Source organism: Salvelinus namaycush, chromosome 1, assembly GCF_016432855.1.
Source record: "Salvelinus namaycush isolate Seneca chromosome 1, SaNama_1.0, whole genome shotgun sequence".
Classification (NCBI taxonomy): Eukaryota; Metazoa; Chordata; class Actinopteri; order Salmoniformes; family Salmonidae; genus Salvelinus; species Salvelinus namaycush.
In genome coordinates this window covers 71,933,439-71,948,419 of record NC_052307.1, presented here as the reverse complement: position 1 = coordinate 71,948,419, position 14,981 = coordinate 71,933,439, and the positions used below count along the sequence as shown (strand labels likewise).

The following is a 14,981-nucleotide window of genomic DNA, read 5'->3' as shown; positions in this document are numbered from 1 at the left end:
TCAATGGCTGGCCATGCCTTCCTCCTGGCGACTCCAACCTTGGCCAACAGCCCCGCCCTCCCCGCTGCTACTTGTCCAAGCCTCCCCAGCTTCTCCTTTACCCAAATCCAGATAGCAGATGTTCTGAAAGAGCTGGAAAACCTGGACCCATACAAATCAGCTGGGCTTGACAATCTGGACCCCCTATTTCTGAAACTGTCCGCCGCCATTGTCGCACCCCCTATTACCAGCCTGTTCAACCTCTCCTTCGTATCATCTGGGATCCCCAAGGATTGGAAAGCTGCCGCGGTCATCCCCCTCTTCAAAGGGGGAGACACCCTGGACCCAAACTGTTACAGACCTATATCCATCCTGCCCTGCCTATCTAAGGTCTTCGAAAGCCAAGTCAACAAACAGATCACTGACCATCTCGAATCCCACCGTACCTTCTCCGCTGTGCAATCCGGTTTCCGAGCCGGTCACGGGTGCACCTCAGCCACGCTCAAGGTACTAAACGATATCATAACTGCCATCGATAAAAGACAGTACTGTGCAGCCGTCTTCATCGACCTGGCCAAGGCTTTCGACTCTGTCAATCACCATATTCTTATCGGCAGACTCAGTAGCCTCGGTTTTTCTAATGACTGCCTTGCCTGGTTCACCAACTACTTTGCAGACAGAGTTCAGTGTGTCAAATCGGAGGGCATGTTGTCCGGTCCTCTGGCAGTCTCTATGGGGGTACCACAGGGTTCAATTCTCGGGCCGACTCTTTTCTCTGTATATATCAATGATGTTGCTCTTGCTGCGGGCGATTCCCTGATCCACCTCTACGCAGACGACACCATTCTGTATACTTCTGGCCCTTCCTTGGACACTGTGCTATCTAACCTCCAAACGAGCTTCAATGCCATACAACTCTCCTTCCGTGGCCTCCAACTGCTCTTAAACGCTAGTAAAACCAAATGCATGCTTTTCAACCGTTCGCTGCCTGCACCCGCACGCCCGACTAGCATCACCACCCTGGACGGTTCCGACCTAGAATATGTGGACATCTATAAGTACCTAGGTGTCTGGCTAGACTGCAAACTCTCCTTCCAGACTCATATCAAACATCTCCAATCCAAAATCAAATCTAGAGTCGGCTTTCAATTTCGCAACAAAGCCTCCTTCACTCACGCCGCCAAACTTACCCTAGTAAAACTGACTATCCTACTGATCCTCGACTTCGGCGATGTCATCTACAAAATAGCTTCCAATACTCAGCAAACTGGATGCAGTTTATCACAGTGCCATCCGTTTTGTTACTAAAGCACCTTATACGACCCACCACTGCGACCTGTATGCCCTAGTCGACTGGCCCTCGCTACATGTTCGTCGTCAGACCCACTGGCTCCAGGTCATCTACAAGGCTATGCTAGGTAAAGTGCCGCCTTATCTCAGTTCACTGGTCACGATGGCTACACCCACCCGTAGCACGCGCTCCAGCAGGTGTATCTCACTGATCATCCCTAAAGCCAAAACCTCATTTGGACGCCTTTCCTTCCAGTTCTCTGCTGCCTGCGACTGGAACGAATTGCAAAATCTCTGAAGTTGGAGACTTTTATCTCCCTCAACAACTTTAAACATCTGCTATCCGAGCAGCTAACCGATCGCTGCAGCTGTACATAGTCCATCGGTATATAGCCCACCCAATTTACCTACCTCACCCCCCATACTGCTTTTATTTATTTACTTTTCTGCACACCAGTATCTCTACTTGCACATGATCATCTGATGATTTATCACTCCAGTTTTAATCTGCTAAATTGTAATTATTCGATTTATTGCCTACCTCCTCATGCCTTTTGCACACATTGTATATAGATTCTCTTTTTTTCTACCATGTTATTGACTTGTTTATTGTTTACTCCATGTGTAACTCTGTGTTGTCTGTTCACACTGCTATGCTTTATCTTGGCCAGGTCGCAGTTGCAAATGAGAACTTGTTCTCAACTAGCCTACCTGGTTAAATAAAGGTGAAATAAAAAAATAAATAAAAAATTACTGTTCCATTTGAGATGGGTGCTCCTCCCTCGCTGCATAGCCCGGTGCACTGCGGTTCAGCTGAAGCAAACTCCCTCAGTGGTAACATTGTGGGAGGCAACCCATCTGTCTAGAAAGAGATTACTCAATGTCTATAGCAGTGGTTCCCAACCTGGGGTATTAGGACCCCTAGGGGTACTTGGCCTATCAACAGGAGGCAAAGAAAAGCTAGTTTGGCTGTAGAGAAGCTCTGTTTATTATTGATCATTTGTTCATGTTACTTGAGCAGTTCTTACAAAAACTACATTATTTACACAAATCAAACCATATAACTATTCTTGATTTAGGCACAAAATATGAGGAAAGCTCAGTCCAAAAGAATAATTCATGTTTTTGATTAGATCAAATATACAATGGTTACAAAAATAACCCCTTATGCATATAAAAATATGACATGGATATGAAAATATGAGTTGATCAATAGCTTGAATCAATGAAAAACTGACTAGTGTATTTTGTTTTTGACAAGAGGTGCATTTCTGAAACACAGTTAGTAGAAACTTCTTACAATCCCACAGATGAAACAAGCTGAAAGAGAGAATTCTTTTGCATCAACCAAACACACAAAAATATGCACATCTCACAAAAAGACATCTGCATCATGTGGAAGTTCATGGGATCAATGTTCTTTGGGGTAAAAGTAAAATAAAGCATTCCATTGTGATTCACGCACAACACCCACTCAACTTTAAAAAGCCTTTAGAGTTAAAGACATCCAACACATAGGCCTACATATCGTCTGCAAGAATGAACCTACCAGTACATGGAGTGTAGGAATGGAGTGTGTGAGTGAATCAGATAGGTTCATCAGTATTCAAACCCAACTCCTCTGAGCCCATACAGTCTTCTGTACCTCTATCAATGGATGTTTAATACAGTGTAGGTATACTTTGGGAAGTTTTAGAGGTATACAGACTGCAGATAGAAACCACTGGTTGACCTAGAGGTCAGGGATCCACTATTCTATAACTCTGTACTGCTGACAGTTTAACTGTCTGTCTGGATACAAAACTATTCCGTCTTCCTATTTAGATAGTGTTCTTTCTTGGGTGGATATTTGACATTTAGCACATTAACAACCAGGTCTCCACAACGGCCAGAATTTAAACTCTTGTACTCTCTCTCTGCAGCATTATGTGGATAAAGTACATTCATATTTCAAAGAGGCTGTAATACTAAAGTGACATTCTCTTAAAAGATAAAAAGCTTCACAATGTTATAATCTATTAAACCTACTCTTAATTCACAGTTTTCACTCCATTTTTATAAAATAACATCAGTTTGTTATCAACCCAACAAATTATATCAATATCAATCTCAGCCCATTACAACACAAATATTTTTGTTGTTGAATAAAACCAATACAAACTATGTCCCACTCCATTACACTATGAGCTGTATGTAGCAACAGCACCTTAACAAACCCTAACTAACCTCAGCAGCATCCTCGGACTGTGACACCATGCTCTTTCCTTCTCCATCATGGCCAGTAAAGAGAATGACAGGTAAGTCTAGTGAAGCTGGGGGCTAGAGCTATGTGATGACAGGTGTGCGAGGTGGCGTTTTACGGTGCACTTCAGAAACTCAACAGACAGACACCCACCACTCCTTTAAAACTCTGGTGATCCATGTCCAATTAAGCCTCTGGTGCCTGGTGAAAGTTCAGGGGAGGCTGGTACCATTCCCAAGGACCAGTTCTCATATCTCACTAGAGCAGCCTAAAACAGCAGAGCCCCTGTGCCATGTGCAGCCAAAGCCCATGCTTCTTATAACACTTTGTAATGTAATGCTTTTATTTAGGTAATTCCATTGATCATATAACGTAGAGAGCTCTTTCGGTGGAGGTGCCTCTTAGGTGGGACGTGAGGAGTTTGTGGACACTCCAAGGGCATTAGGTGTGGGTTCGAGGTGAGACTGTAAACTCCCACCTGGACAGTCCAGTATAGTCTCAGGGAGCAGGGTCTGGTTGGCTCTGCATGCGTCTCTCTGCAGCTGCTGCCATGGTCCTGCGTCTCAGCATGGTCACGTCTGAGACAGGGGCGTCTTCCTCCAGAGTGGGCAGGTCCTCCTCGTCCTCTGGGCTCTTTCTCAAGTATCTCCTGTGGGGAAATGAATTGAGGTCATTGTGGGTTGTGTTCAGCAGACACGAAACGGAAGGAAATGCTCAGAAACAGAGAGTGGCAGGGAGAAACTGTCTGAACCAGTCCAATAAGAAACTTTCAATTTGCTAAACTTTTGCTATGGTGTGTCCTTATAAACATGACAGTGATCTCAGTCATTTAGTTACAATATATCTATTCTGCTACTGTAGTTACTCAGTAAAAGAGCCAGTGACTGAACCCTGACCTAACAGACAAGAAACCACCACCAAGACAGCAACAGGTGTTTGCTCTTATCTAAGAAGACTCTTATTTTGAAAAGATTGTCAGCTGAGGCCTGTTCAGGATGCCTGGTCACGTTGCAAAACATTCAGACAGAAATTGCTTGCGTAATAAGATATGATTGTCTGCCAAGTTGAACAGGGTAGGCTATATTTCTATCTGCAAAGCTGGTAAGGTTTCCCCTCACTAAATACACCCGTTTCGTTTGACAGACTGGTCTAGTATTGCCGGTGGTGACAGTACAGTACCTGCGTGCCTGTTGCAGCAGCTCATCCTTCCTCTGCAGCAGCATCTTCTGTCTCTCCTCTGCAGACTTGGAGAAGCGGCTCCCTCTGACCTCCAGGTTGTTCAGCTCGCTGGGAGGAGTCTCCACCCCCCCACTGGCTCCTGCCCCCTCCTCTGGGCCTGGGTTCACCTGCACGGGGGAACGCTCAGCCGCCTGGAGGGGGAGAGGCAAGACATCTTTAATCAACACCAGTTAACACCACAGTATACACCTTTAAACACATTTGACTAGATCCTGAACTCATTCCCTCTCTTTTTCTACCTAATCCTCAGAAAGAGGTACAATCACACACAAGGGGAAAGTGTAGGCCTTCTGGGGTCTATATGTGAACCACCAGGGTCAAAATACCCAATGCACTGAACTGGAGGACCTACCAGAGCAGGGAAGGGCACCACGATGCGTCCCTCCAGGATGTTGTCGGTGGTGACCTCCACAGAGCGGGTCAACTGCAGGTCCTGCAGCACCAAGTGGTAGGGAACCTGAGGAAACATCTCCTGGATCTGATGGGCCTGTGGGGAGTAGAACACTATGTTACCCAGCAGCCACCTCCATTCTAGTCAAGTCATATTGCTGCAATGAATACATTGAAAACAAAGCTGTTGATGAAGGGCAGGTGTAAAAACAATCTTCAAAGCTCAGATGATGCTTGCGAGACCTCTTGGAAGGATTAAACCTAGTCCAGGACTAAAAAACATGCTGATGTCCCGGGAGGGGATTAGAGTAAGGCTGTGACTCACCATGGTGTTGAGCTGAGAGTTGTTAGCCTGCTGAGCGATAGCCAGGATGTTAGTGGTGTGCATCACCTCTACTGAGAAACTAGGCAGCCAGCTGGCGATGCGGGAGCCTGGGAGGAGACATCACCACATTAATCACTACCTGAAATGTGCACTATAAGAAATGTCTCTAACAGTGTGATGTCTGTCTATGTGACTATCAACATGTTATATGCCAGAACTCATCATCAACCATACTCAATAGAGTAGTCCATTCAGTGAGATCACCTGTGTTGTAAAACAAGTCTGTATGGCCTTACCATCAAAGTGGAAGAAGTGATTGTGTTGGTTGAGGTGTGGTCTGGCGTCTGCAGCGGGGCCCCCAGGGCCCAGGTTGTTCTCCAGTGGGAGGCCAGCCCCCTGCTGCTGGCCTCTGGCCGGGCCTCCATCACCACTGATGTTCAGGGACATCCTGCATGTTGGACACGACGTGTCCTGCTCCAGCCACGACCGCAGGCAGGAACTGAGGAATAGCAAACAGGAACGTTAATGTACACAGACACGCAGCAAACACAGGTACAGACACAACACTCTTAGTGTCAATCAAAACATCCCCCACATAATGCCACATTCAATCAAGTGTGAGGAAATAATGACTCCTGGGATTTTAGAGGTGCCAAGGTGGCTGGGTCAGTCTCTTACTTGTGGAAGAGGTGTCCGCAGGGCAGTTTACGTGCTGTCTGCATGGTGTCCCAGCAGATGGCACAGTCATCATTGTTGGCTACCAGTTCCTCGGCTGTGGCCACTGCAAACCTGAGAGGTACAGAGCATAACAAATCTAGATCAACAACTGCACTAGTCTCATGAATAGCTAAATAGCTAACAGCTAGATAGCCTGTCATAAGAAAGCAGAGAGATTAGATTCACACAATACACACTGCTACAGCTTCATACACTGAGTCTCAGCTAAGAGTGAAAGAACACCACCCATCACCTAATAAGTAACAGTAGGGATGTATTAAATACAAGACAGTGAGAGCCATCAGTAGGCTGGTCAGTAGACAGACCTGGCCTCCATGTTGTTGATGACACGGAGGTAGTTCTTGTGGCGTCGGATGCGGCGCTGCACCTCATGGAACAGATACCTCAGCTGCATGAAGATCACCAGACTGGCCATGGACAGCCAGATATTACCAAAGAGCTGAGGGGAGACAGGGGAGTCAGGGGAGTCAAACATTAAACACAGCTCTTAGATATTACAAAAGAGCTGAGGGGAGACAGGGGAGTCAAACGTTAAACACAGCTCTAAGATATTACTAAAGAGCTGAGGGGAGACGGGAGTCAAACGTTAAACACAGCTCTTAGATATTACAAAAGAGCTGAGGGGAGACGGGAGTCAAACGTTAAACACAGCTCTAAGATATTACTAAAGAGCTGAGGGGAGACGGGAGTCAAACGTTAAACACAGCTCTAAGATATTACTAAAGAGCTGAGGGGAGACGGGAGTCAAACGTTAAACACAGCTCTTAGATATTACAAAAGAGCTGAGGGGAGACGGGAGTCAAACGTTAAACACAGCTCTAAGATATTACTAAAGAGCTGAGGGGAGACGGGAGTCAAACGTTAAACACAGCTCGAAGATATTACTAAAGAGCTGAGGGGAGACAGGGGAGTCAAACATTAAACACAGCTCTAAGATATTACTAAAGAGCTGAGGGGAGACGGGAGTCAAACGTTAAAACAGCTCTAAGATATTACTAAAGAGCTGAGGGGAGACATGGAAGTCAAACAAACACAGCTCGAAGATATTACTAAAGAGCTGAGGGGAGACGGGAGTCAAACGTTAAAACAGCTCTAAGATATTACTAAAGAGCTGAGGGGAGACCGGAGTCAAATATTAAAACAGCTCTAAGATATTACTAAAGAGCTGAGGGGAGACAGGGAAGTCAAACAAACACAGCTCTAAGATATTACTAAAGAGCTGAGGGGAGACAGGAGTCAAATGTTAAAACACAGCTCTAAGCTCAAACTCAACTCTCATCTAACTGAATACTGTGGTTCTCTCTCAATTCATCTTTCCTCGATTACTCTCATCATCTGAGAGGAGACACCATGGACCTTCTTCTCCAATTCAGTTGAGGAGGCGAGGAGATAGAATGCAAGGAATCGAAGAAAGACAAATTGAGATAGAGCCCTTATTTTAAATTCAGGCTAGTTCAGTCAGCCATCTTGTGGGCCTCTCGGTGGTGCTATTACCCAGTCGGTTAGTTCCCTTACTAATACCAGCCCATAGTGACCCGGCTCTGTCACTCACCAGCATGTGGATGTGGTGCATAAGGTCCAGGGACAGCATAGACAGCTCCATGATGAAGTCAGTGTAGTAGACGTAGGAGCCCTTACTCTCCCAGGTGCCTGGGTGGTTCAGATCCCACAGGTGAATGGTGTACCTGCAGAGAAACAGACTTAGTCAGAACCCTGCCCTGGTCACAATAATGCCTTTTTATTTGAACATTTTAGCACTTGTGCTTTTGAATTGTACACACCACAAATCAATCAAATGTATTTATAAAGCCCTTTTTACATAAGTAGCTGTCACTAAGTGCTTATACAGAAACCCAGCTTAAAACCCCAAAGAGCAAGCAGTGCAGATATAAAAGCACAGTGGCTAGGAAAAAATTCCCTAGAAAGGCAGGAACCTAGGAAGAAACCTACAGGTGGCAAGAAAAAGTATGTGAACACTTTGGAAATACCTGGATTTCCGCATAAATTGGTCATAGAATTTGATCTGCTCTTCATCTAGGTCACAACAATAGACAAACACAGTCTGCTTAAACTAATAGCACACAAACAATTACACGTTTACATGTCTTTATTGAACACACCGTGTAAACATTCACAGTACAGGGTTGAAAAAGTATGTGAACCCTTGGATTTAATAACTGCTTGACCCTCCTTTGGCAGCAATAACCTCAACCAAATGTTTTCTGTAGTTGCGGATCAGACCTGCACAACTGTCAGGAGGAATTCTGGACCATTTCTCTTTACAAAACTGTTTACAAAACTGTTCAGCAATATTGTTGGGATGTCTGGTGTGAACTGCTCTCTTGAGGTCATGCCACAGCATCTCAATCGGATTGAGGTCAGGACTCTGACTGGGCCACTCCAGAAGGCGTATTTTCTTCTGTTGAAGCCATTCCGTTGTTGATTTACTTCTGTGTTTTGGGTCGTTGTCCTGTTGCATCACCCAACTTCTGTTGAGCTTCAATTGGCAGACAGATAGCCTAACATTCTCCTACAAAATGTCTTGATAAACTTGGGAATTAATTTTTCCGTCAATGATAGCAAGCTGTCCAGGCCCTGAGGCAGCAAAGCAGCCCCAAACCATGATGCTCCCTCCAACATACTTTACAGTTGGAATGAGGTTGATATTGGTGTGCTGTGCCTTTTTTTTCTCCACAGTGTTCCTTCCAAACAACTCAACTGTAGTTTAATCTGTCCACAGAATATTCTGCCAGTAGCGCTGTGGAACATCCAGGTGCACTTTTGCAAACTTCAGATGTGCAGCAATGTTTTGGACAGCAGCGGCTTCTTCCGTGGTGTCCTCCCATGAACACCATTCTTGTAAATTGTCTTACATATCGTAGACTCGTCAACAGAGATGTTAGCATGATCCAGAGATTTCTTTCAGTCTTTAGCTGACACGCTAGGATTCTTCTTTACCTCACTGAGCATTCTGCGCTGTGCTTTTGCAGTCATCTTTGCAGGACGGCCACTCCTCGGGAGAGTAGCAACAGTGCTGAACTTTCTCCATTTATAGACAATTTGTCTTACCGTGGACTGATGAAGATCAAATTGATTGAGCAGCGTTGAGAATTCAAAAAGTACAAAAGCCAAAGGTCCAACATTCTAGAACACTGTGCGTACACGTTTTGGACTCTGATAGGCGCTTAATGCTATGGGTGTCCAGACAACACAAAGCAAAGCAACAACTCATACACTTGGCTACTGTTTACAGGGTTTTTGTATCATGTTTTAGCATAACTAATTAATGAACCACTCCAATAAATACAGCTGCCTGCAAGTCATCATGACCACCCTCTGTAGCACGAAGCAGTCTTTCAACGGGTGCTCATGGTAACACATCTAATAGTATGCTAATATTAGAACTGGTTCATTCTAGATCCGCTATGTCATCTGTGTTGCAGTGCAAGAGGGTCTGCATTCTGCAAGGAAGGGTCTTACCTCATGATGACATGTCCAGTCCGCACAGTGACCAGCAGACACTGAAAGACAGAGAAAGACATGAATTATACATAAGTATTTTATACATCCTTTTTTTTGTGGGAAACAAATGTAACTGATGACAATGACGTAATACTAATTTGTGACTGAGTAAACCTCCTTGTTACTGTAACTTACAATAAAACAACAGCTGGAACAAACTCCTGCAGGATTGTAGTCCCAACTGTTAAGTTCATGTTTTAAGTATCCCTATATTTCTGTTATTACGGGGCTATCACTCAGTCAAGAGTGCGCATGCGCAGGAAGTCTAGTCGTTGTTGGACCTAGCCTGGAGTGTAATGGCTACCTTGTAGTGTGTTCATATAGTAGAGTAAACTTTGTTAAACTGGAACCTTGTCGTTGTGTCATTTCGAGTTAACACCAACTGCCCAGGAGGTTCAGCCAGCCCTGCTCTAGTCTACACCAATGGGTGTGCCTATAGAAATACTCTCCGCCCAATAGAGAGCAATAGTAAGGCGGTCTTTTTGTAGGCACCAACTCTACCATGGTTCGTTGGACAAAGTCTATGGGGAAATTAACAAAGTTTTCGTACGGTTTTTAGATAAACGCCGAAAATAAGGTCTTTGGTAAACACAGGCTTAGGAGATCTGAAACGTTTTGTTCTATAAGAATCTTCATCAGCTAACGCCACTTTTTGTGAATTTTGAAACATTTATGAAATCAGAAAAAGCACATAAAGGCTTCATAATTCATAAAGGTCATGTTAACTGACTGATATTCTCTCATAGAACAAAATGTATAACATATCCTAAGTCTGTGTTAACCTCAGACCTTATTTTCGGTGTCTATTCCAAAACCCTATTCTTTCCCCATAGGAATTTCTGAATGAACCAGAGGTAACTAATTTCCGTTTATTAGGACTACAAGCTGGTGAGCTCTTTAGGGTCAGGTCCTCACCTCGGCAGCCATGAAGGAGAGAGTGTGCATGCCATGTGCAGCGCCCAGCAGACCACAGACCACAGCAAGACCACAGCAGCCCAGCAGCAGGGACACCAGTAGGGTAAGGACACGCACATGGCTGTTCATAGAAGTAGTGGGGGAGAAGGACAGCTGCAAGGGGGAACAGGTACACATTAACCTACTGTATACATTCATTCAGAAAGAGAGATTACTAAACACACACACAGATGTAGACGGACATGCACACCTACATATAACTTGTACTTTCATACAAAGAGCGACCGACACACAGAATAACAATTTAGGGGTGGTTGCAGACTTCATGGCTACTCTTTCAATAGACTTTCCCGTTGAGCATGTTTTTGGTCAAGAGGTAAGCTTTATCTGGGCAGTGTCACTGCAGCCCCATACTGTACTACTAACACATGCTCAAATAACATGTATAGTGACACACAACAATATTGACACAGGTACAGTGACACACATACAGGCTTGTTATGCAGCCTTTCATCCAACTTTTACTGCCGACAGCAGCAACAAAGTACAGCATTCCAACAGCTACAATGTCAGTTGATATGATAAGGATCAAACCTAACACCCATTGATTGCAGACAGAGAGATGTCATTCTTCACAATATGGTGTGATGTTCTGTTTTCCTATAGCTACAGCACACTACCTAAATGTTCATCTTAGTTTTTTTGTACTCCCCCACTCTGTAGTTTGAGTCTATGAAGTGACTGAAACATTAGCTAAACCTAAAACCCTGGCCTACATACATACAGCAAGAACTAGGCTTATTAATAGGTCTGGCCTGGACCTGAAAGAGACCCAGTCTATGGCAGTCACTGTGACTGAATGTATACCCAACAGCGTCATATCACTGGCATCTAACATAGGTATATATGTTTACAGTGTAAACAAGTCAACAAGGTCACTCTCCCTACAGTACAGTGAGTGGGCCAATCTACATTTTGTAATTTCCTTATTTCAGTTTTTTATTCAGTACTCTAATAAGTTGTCATGCACACTGTGTAATAGCACTTGTTACCCAATATAACTAGTTTTATAACATCTTTTTTTGAATTGAACCTTTATATCATGCCGTTACTCATAATTGTTTAAAACTACTTATGACAAATGTTGTTATATAGCTGTTATAAAGGTTTATGAATGCATTCATAAAGACACCAACAGTAAAGTGTTAAGCTATCTTAAGATGAATGCACCAATGTAAGTCGCTCTGAATAAGAGCGTCTGCTAAATTACTAAAATGTACTGTTAGAGGTTGATGAGACGTACGTATTCAAAGCGGTCCTTGCACAGCTGGACCATGAGGTGGAGGAAGACCAGGGCAGAGAACCACAGACACCACATGACCACCTCCTCCACCATCTGAACGTTCAGTACCCCGAAGACAAAGATGAACTTATAGAAGATGAAGTTCCAGAACTTGTCCTTAAGGTGCTGAGGAGAGAGAGGAGGGGAGTGGAGTAGAGAGGAGATGGGAAAAGAGAGGGGTGGAGAGAGGAGAGGTCAAGACATTAGAACATGGATGGAGTGGTCAGACTACACTAATAGACTCAAACCACCAGTGTGGATTTCAATGATAAGATCTTGTTTTGCAGACTATTTGTGGAGGACATTTGTACTATAGTTTACATAAACACAGTTAGATGCCTAACCTTCAATAAGGTGACATCAAATTATCCCAAATATCAGTTATTAGGTTACCACCACAACTCCAAGCCTCACCTGCTTCTCACTGACTCGGAGGGGCCCAAAAACCATGCACTGGATCATCTTAGCAATTAACATCAGAGAACAGCAAGCTGTATTCACCAACACCTGAGGAGTAGAGAAGAGCAGACCACTTAGCAACCATGTAACAACAATATTGGCTGCTTGGCTGAGCTGAGCCTATCTTGAATAAGACTTACCCATACAAAGAGACTGTCAGTGACCAGGTACCACATAACAGTGGTCGCCAATTCTGTATCTGCACTCACAACATCATCGCTAGTCACATGTTCTAGGCCTAGGCCGCCTCTATTATCCCCTTCTAAGGGTGCAGGTGGTGGAGGCTCGTCCATGTCTGGAACCCCGAACCCCTGTTCAGTCACAGTAGTGTAGGCGCTGAAGATGCTTCCAGCCAGCAGAACCACACTCAGCGCTGTGTAGGTCTGCAGACTGGGCCAGGGAAACCTCTCCAGGAATAGCAGAGGCATTGGAATGTTAATATTGGAGGTCTCTCACACACAAGACTTGTGAAGTTAGGCCTAATAGGCTTGACACTGATTTCCACCACACCGTAGCTCTGTCAACAACCTGCAGGGAAGGAAAACAAATCAATAAGGAAACTGTAGGTAATGGTAATGCATGGAACTAGCTAGCTAGTGTAACGGTAGTAAGCCTGAGCAACAAGCCCTCTCTGTCTAGTACTAGTTTCTAGTGTTGTTTCACTGGCCAGAGACAGTTGTAGAGGGTTAGCTGAGCAGCTAAACTTGCTAGTTAAGTTCATATTGTTATTAGCTAGCTAACTAACTAGCTACCGCTATCAAAACAACGCCCATTTTGGTCCAGCTAGCTAGTGAGTGCTAGACTAATGTTAGCATGGAAGCTAGCTAGCTGTTAGCTACACGTTTAGACAGCTAGCTAGCTACCCAATGTTGTATAGTTCAAATAAAACAATAAACTCCTATAGAGGACCTGATATTGCTTATAAATTACAACTTTAGCTTGCTGGCTGTCTAGTTAAAAGTCCAAACTCTCTAGCTAGCTAACGTTACCTGTCCCAGAGTCTATCTGATGTTTCCGTACTCGACAGAGTACATTAGCAATTAGCTAGCTAGTGATTATGAAATACACCGAACCAGTCTGGTTAAAATTTGAGCAAAGACATTTCACTCAACTTACAAATTAATCAATTTGACATTAACTAGCTAACTTCATGTCCAACATCCAATTTCCTCTTGTTGAGGTTGACAGTAGACTCCGTTAAAATTCCCCGATCCGTGGTTATTGCTGCGTTCAGACACAAGTCGGAACTAGGAAACTCGGAAATGTCCATTTTGCCAAGTCGTTGACCGCAGCACGTGTATAACTTCAACCAGTTAGCAAGTCGGACATTTCCGAGTTTCCTAGTTCCGTCTAGTGTGGAACGCGGCATATGTTGACGACATCTTGTTTATTTCTCACTGACTGGAGATATACAATCTATGCTGGAGACCCAGGACATGAAATTCTGAGTGTCATCACAACAACTTTCAAAATAAAAGTCTATCAAGTGCAATGTTGTCCAGTAAAATCAGGGTTGGGGTGTAACTGACTACACGTAATCAACTACATGTCTAATTAGGAAAAACAATGACCTGTAATCACTTACTTTACCAGCTAAAAATATTGCAATCAGATTACAGATGCTTTTGAAAAACTAGATGATTACTTCTTGGATTACTTTTTTATTCAGAAAGGATGTTTGCAAAAAATAAATTCTGACATCTCTGTTTTCAATTCAACATAAAAAAACGTGCAAGTTTAGTTTTGTTCAAGTCAGAGACTAGTATGACGACACACCAAATGAGTTTGATGGATCCTTTTTATCTTTTTTCTAATGACTCTTAAGGAAAAAGTAATCCAAAAGTAATGTAACTAGGATTACAGTTTTGGACAGGCAACTGGTAACTGTGAAAGTAATCAGATTATGTTACTGAATTTATGTTATCCTAGTTACATTACTGATGACAAGTTTGTAATAGATTACATTTAGAACGTAACCTACCGATCCAAAAAATCTAATACATTTGTTTAATTAATTCATGACAAACTCTGTTTACAGCAGGTATAAAAGGTGCAGTCAAATGCTTATGCACTAGCTTCCTCAACAATGCAGTAGAGTCATCAACAATAACAATGAAAAGAGTCAACCCTATGTCAAATAAAATGCAATTTTTCACATGCGCCACATACAACAGGTGTAGACTTTACCGTGAAATGCTCACTTGCAACAATGCAGAGTTAAAAAGTAAGAAAAAAAAATTGCTAAAGAAAAAGAGAAAAATAGTAACACAATAAATTAACAATAACGAGGCTACAGTATATACAAGGAGTACCAGTACCGAGTCAATATGTAGGGGTACAAGGTTGTTGAGGTAATATGTACATGTAGGTAGGGGTAAAAATGACTAGGCCATCAGGATAGATAATAAACAGAGTAGCAACAGTGCATGTGAAGAGAGTGAAAAAGTGTGAAAGTGTGTCTATGTGTGAGTGTGTGGTGTCAATATGCATGTGTGTGTTTTGTGTGTGTGAGCGTATGTAGTGTGTGTGTGTGTGTGTGT

The 14,981-nt window shown here is 43.5% G+C and overlaps 1 protein-coding gene across 1 annotated transcript; it reads right to left on the bottom strand.

Annotated features, from left to right (window-relative positions):
• Positions 1-2,239: 2,239 nt before the first annotated feature.
• On the bottom strand, positions 2,240-13,760 carry LOC120048298 (E3 ubiquitin-protein ligase AMFR-like). Its single transcript, XM_038994163.1, has 14 exons — positions 13,558-13,760; positions 12,582-12,969; positions 12,397-12,489; positions 11,944-12,108; positions 10,641-10,793; positions 9,684-9,724; positions 7,756-7,888; positions 6,509-6,642; positions 6,144-6,254; positions 5,762-5,964; positions 5,466-5,572; positions 5,103-5,237; positions 4,691-4,881; positions 2,240-4,160 (listed from the first exon to the last, which is right to left on the bottom strand). The coding sequence occupies exons 2-14, from the start codon at positions 12,867-12,869 to the stop codon at positions 4,010-4,012; spliced, it is 1,905 nt and encodes a 634-aa protein (XP_038850091.1). The 5' UTR covers positions 12,870-12,969; positions 13,558-13,760; the 3' UTR covers positions 2,240-4,009.
• Between the last annotated feature and the right edge of the window lie 1,221 nt (positions 13,761-14,981).

What these genes read in the sequence shown, in the direction of transcription:
- LOC120048298 (XM_038994163.1), bottom strand. Translation starts at nt 12,869, where the DNA reads ATGCCTCTGCTATTCCTGGAGAGGTTTCCCTGGCCCAGTCTGCAGACC. An exon ending in TCCGAGTCAGTGAGAAGCAG is followed by an intron (nt 12,109 to 12,396) that starts GTGAGGCTTGGA and finishes CTCTCTCCTCAG; the next exon opens with CACCTTAAGGACAAGTTCTG. An exon ending in CTGCTGCAACAGGCACGCAG is followed by an intron (nt 4,161 to 4,690) that starts GTACTGTACTGT and finishes ATTTCCCCACAG; the next exon opens with GAGATACTTGAGAAAGAGCC.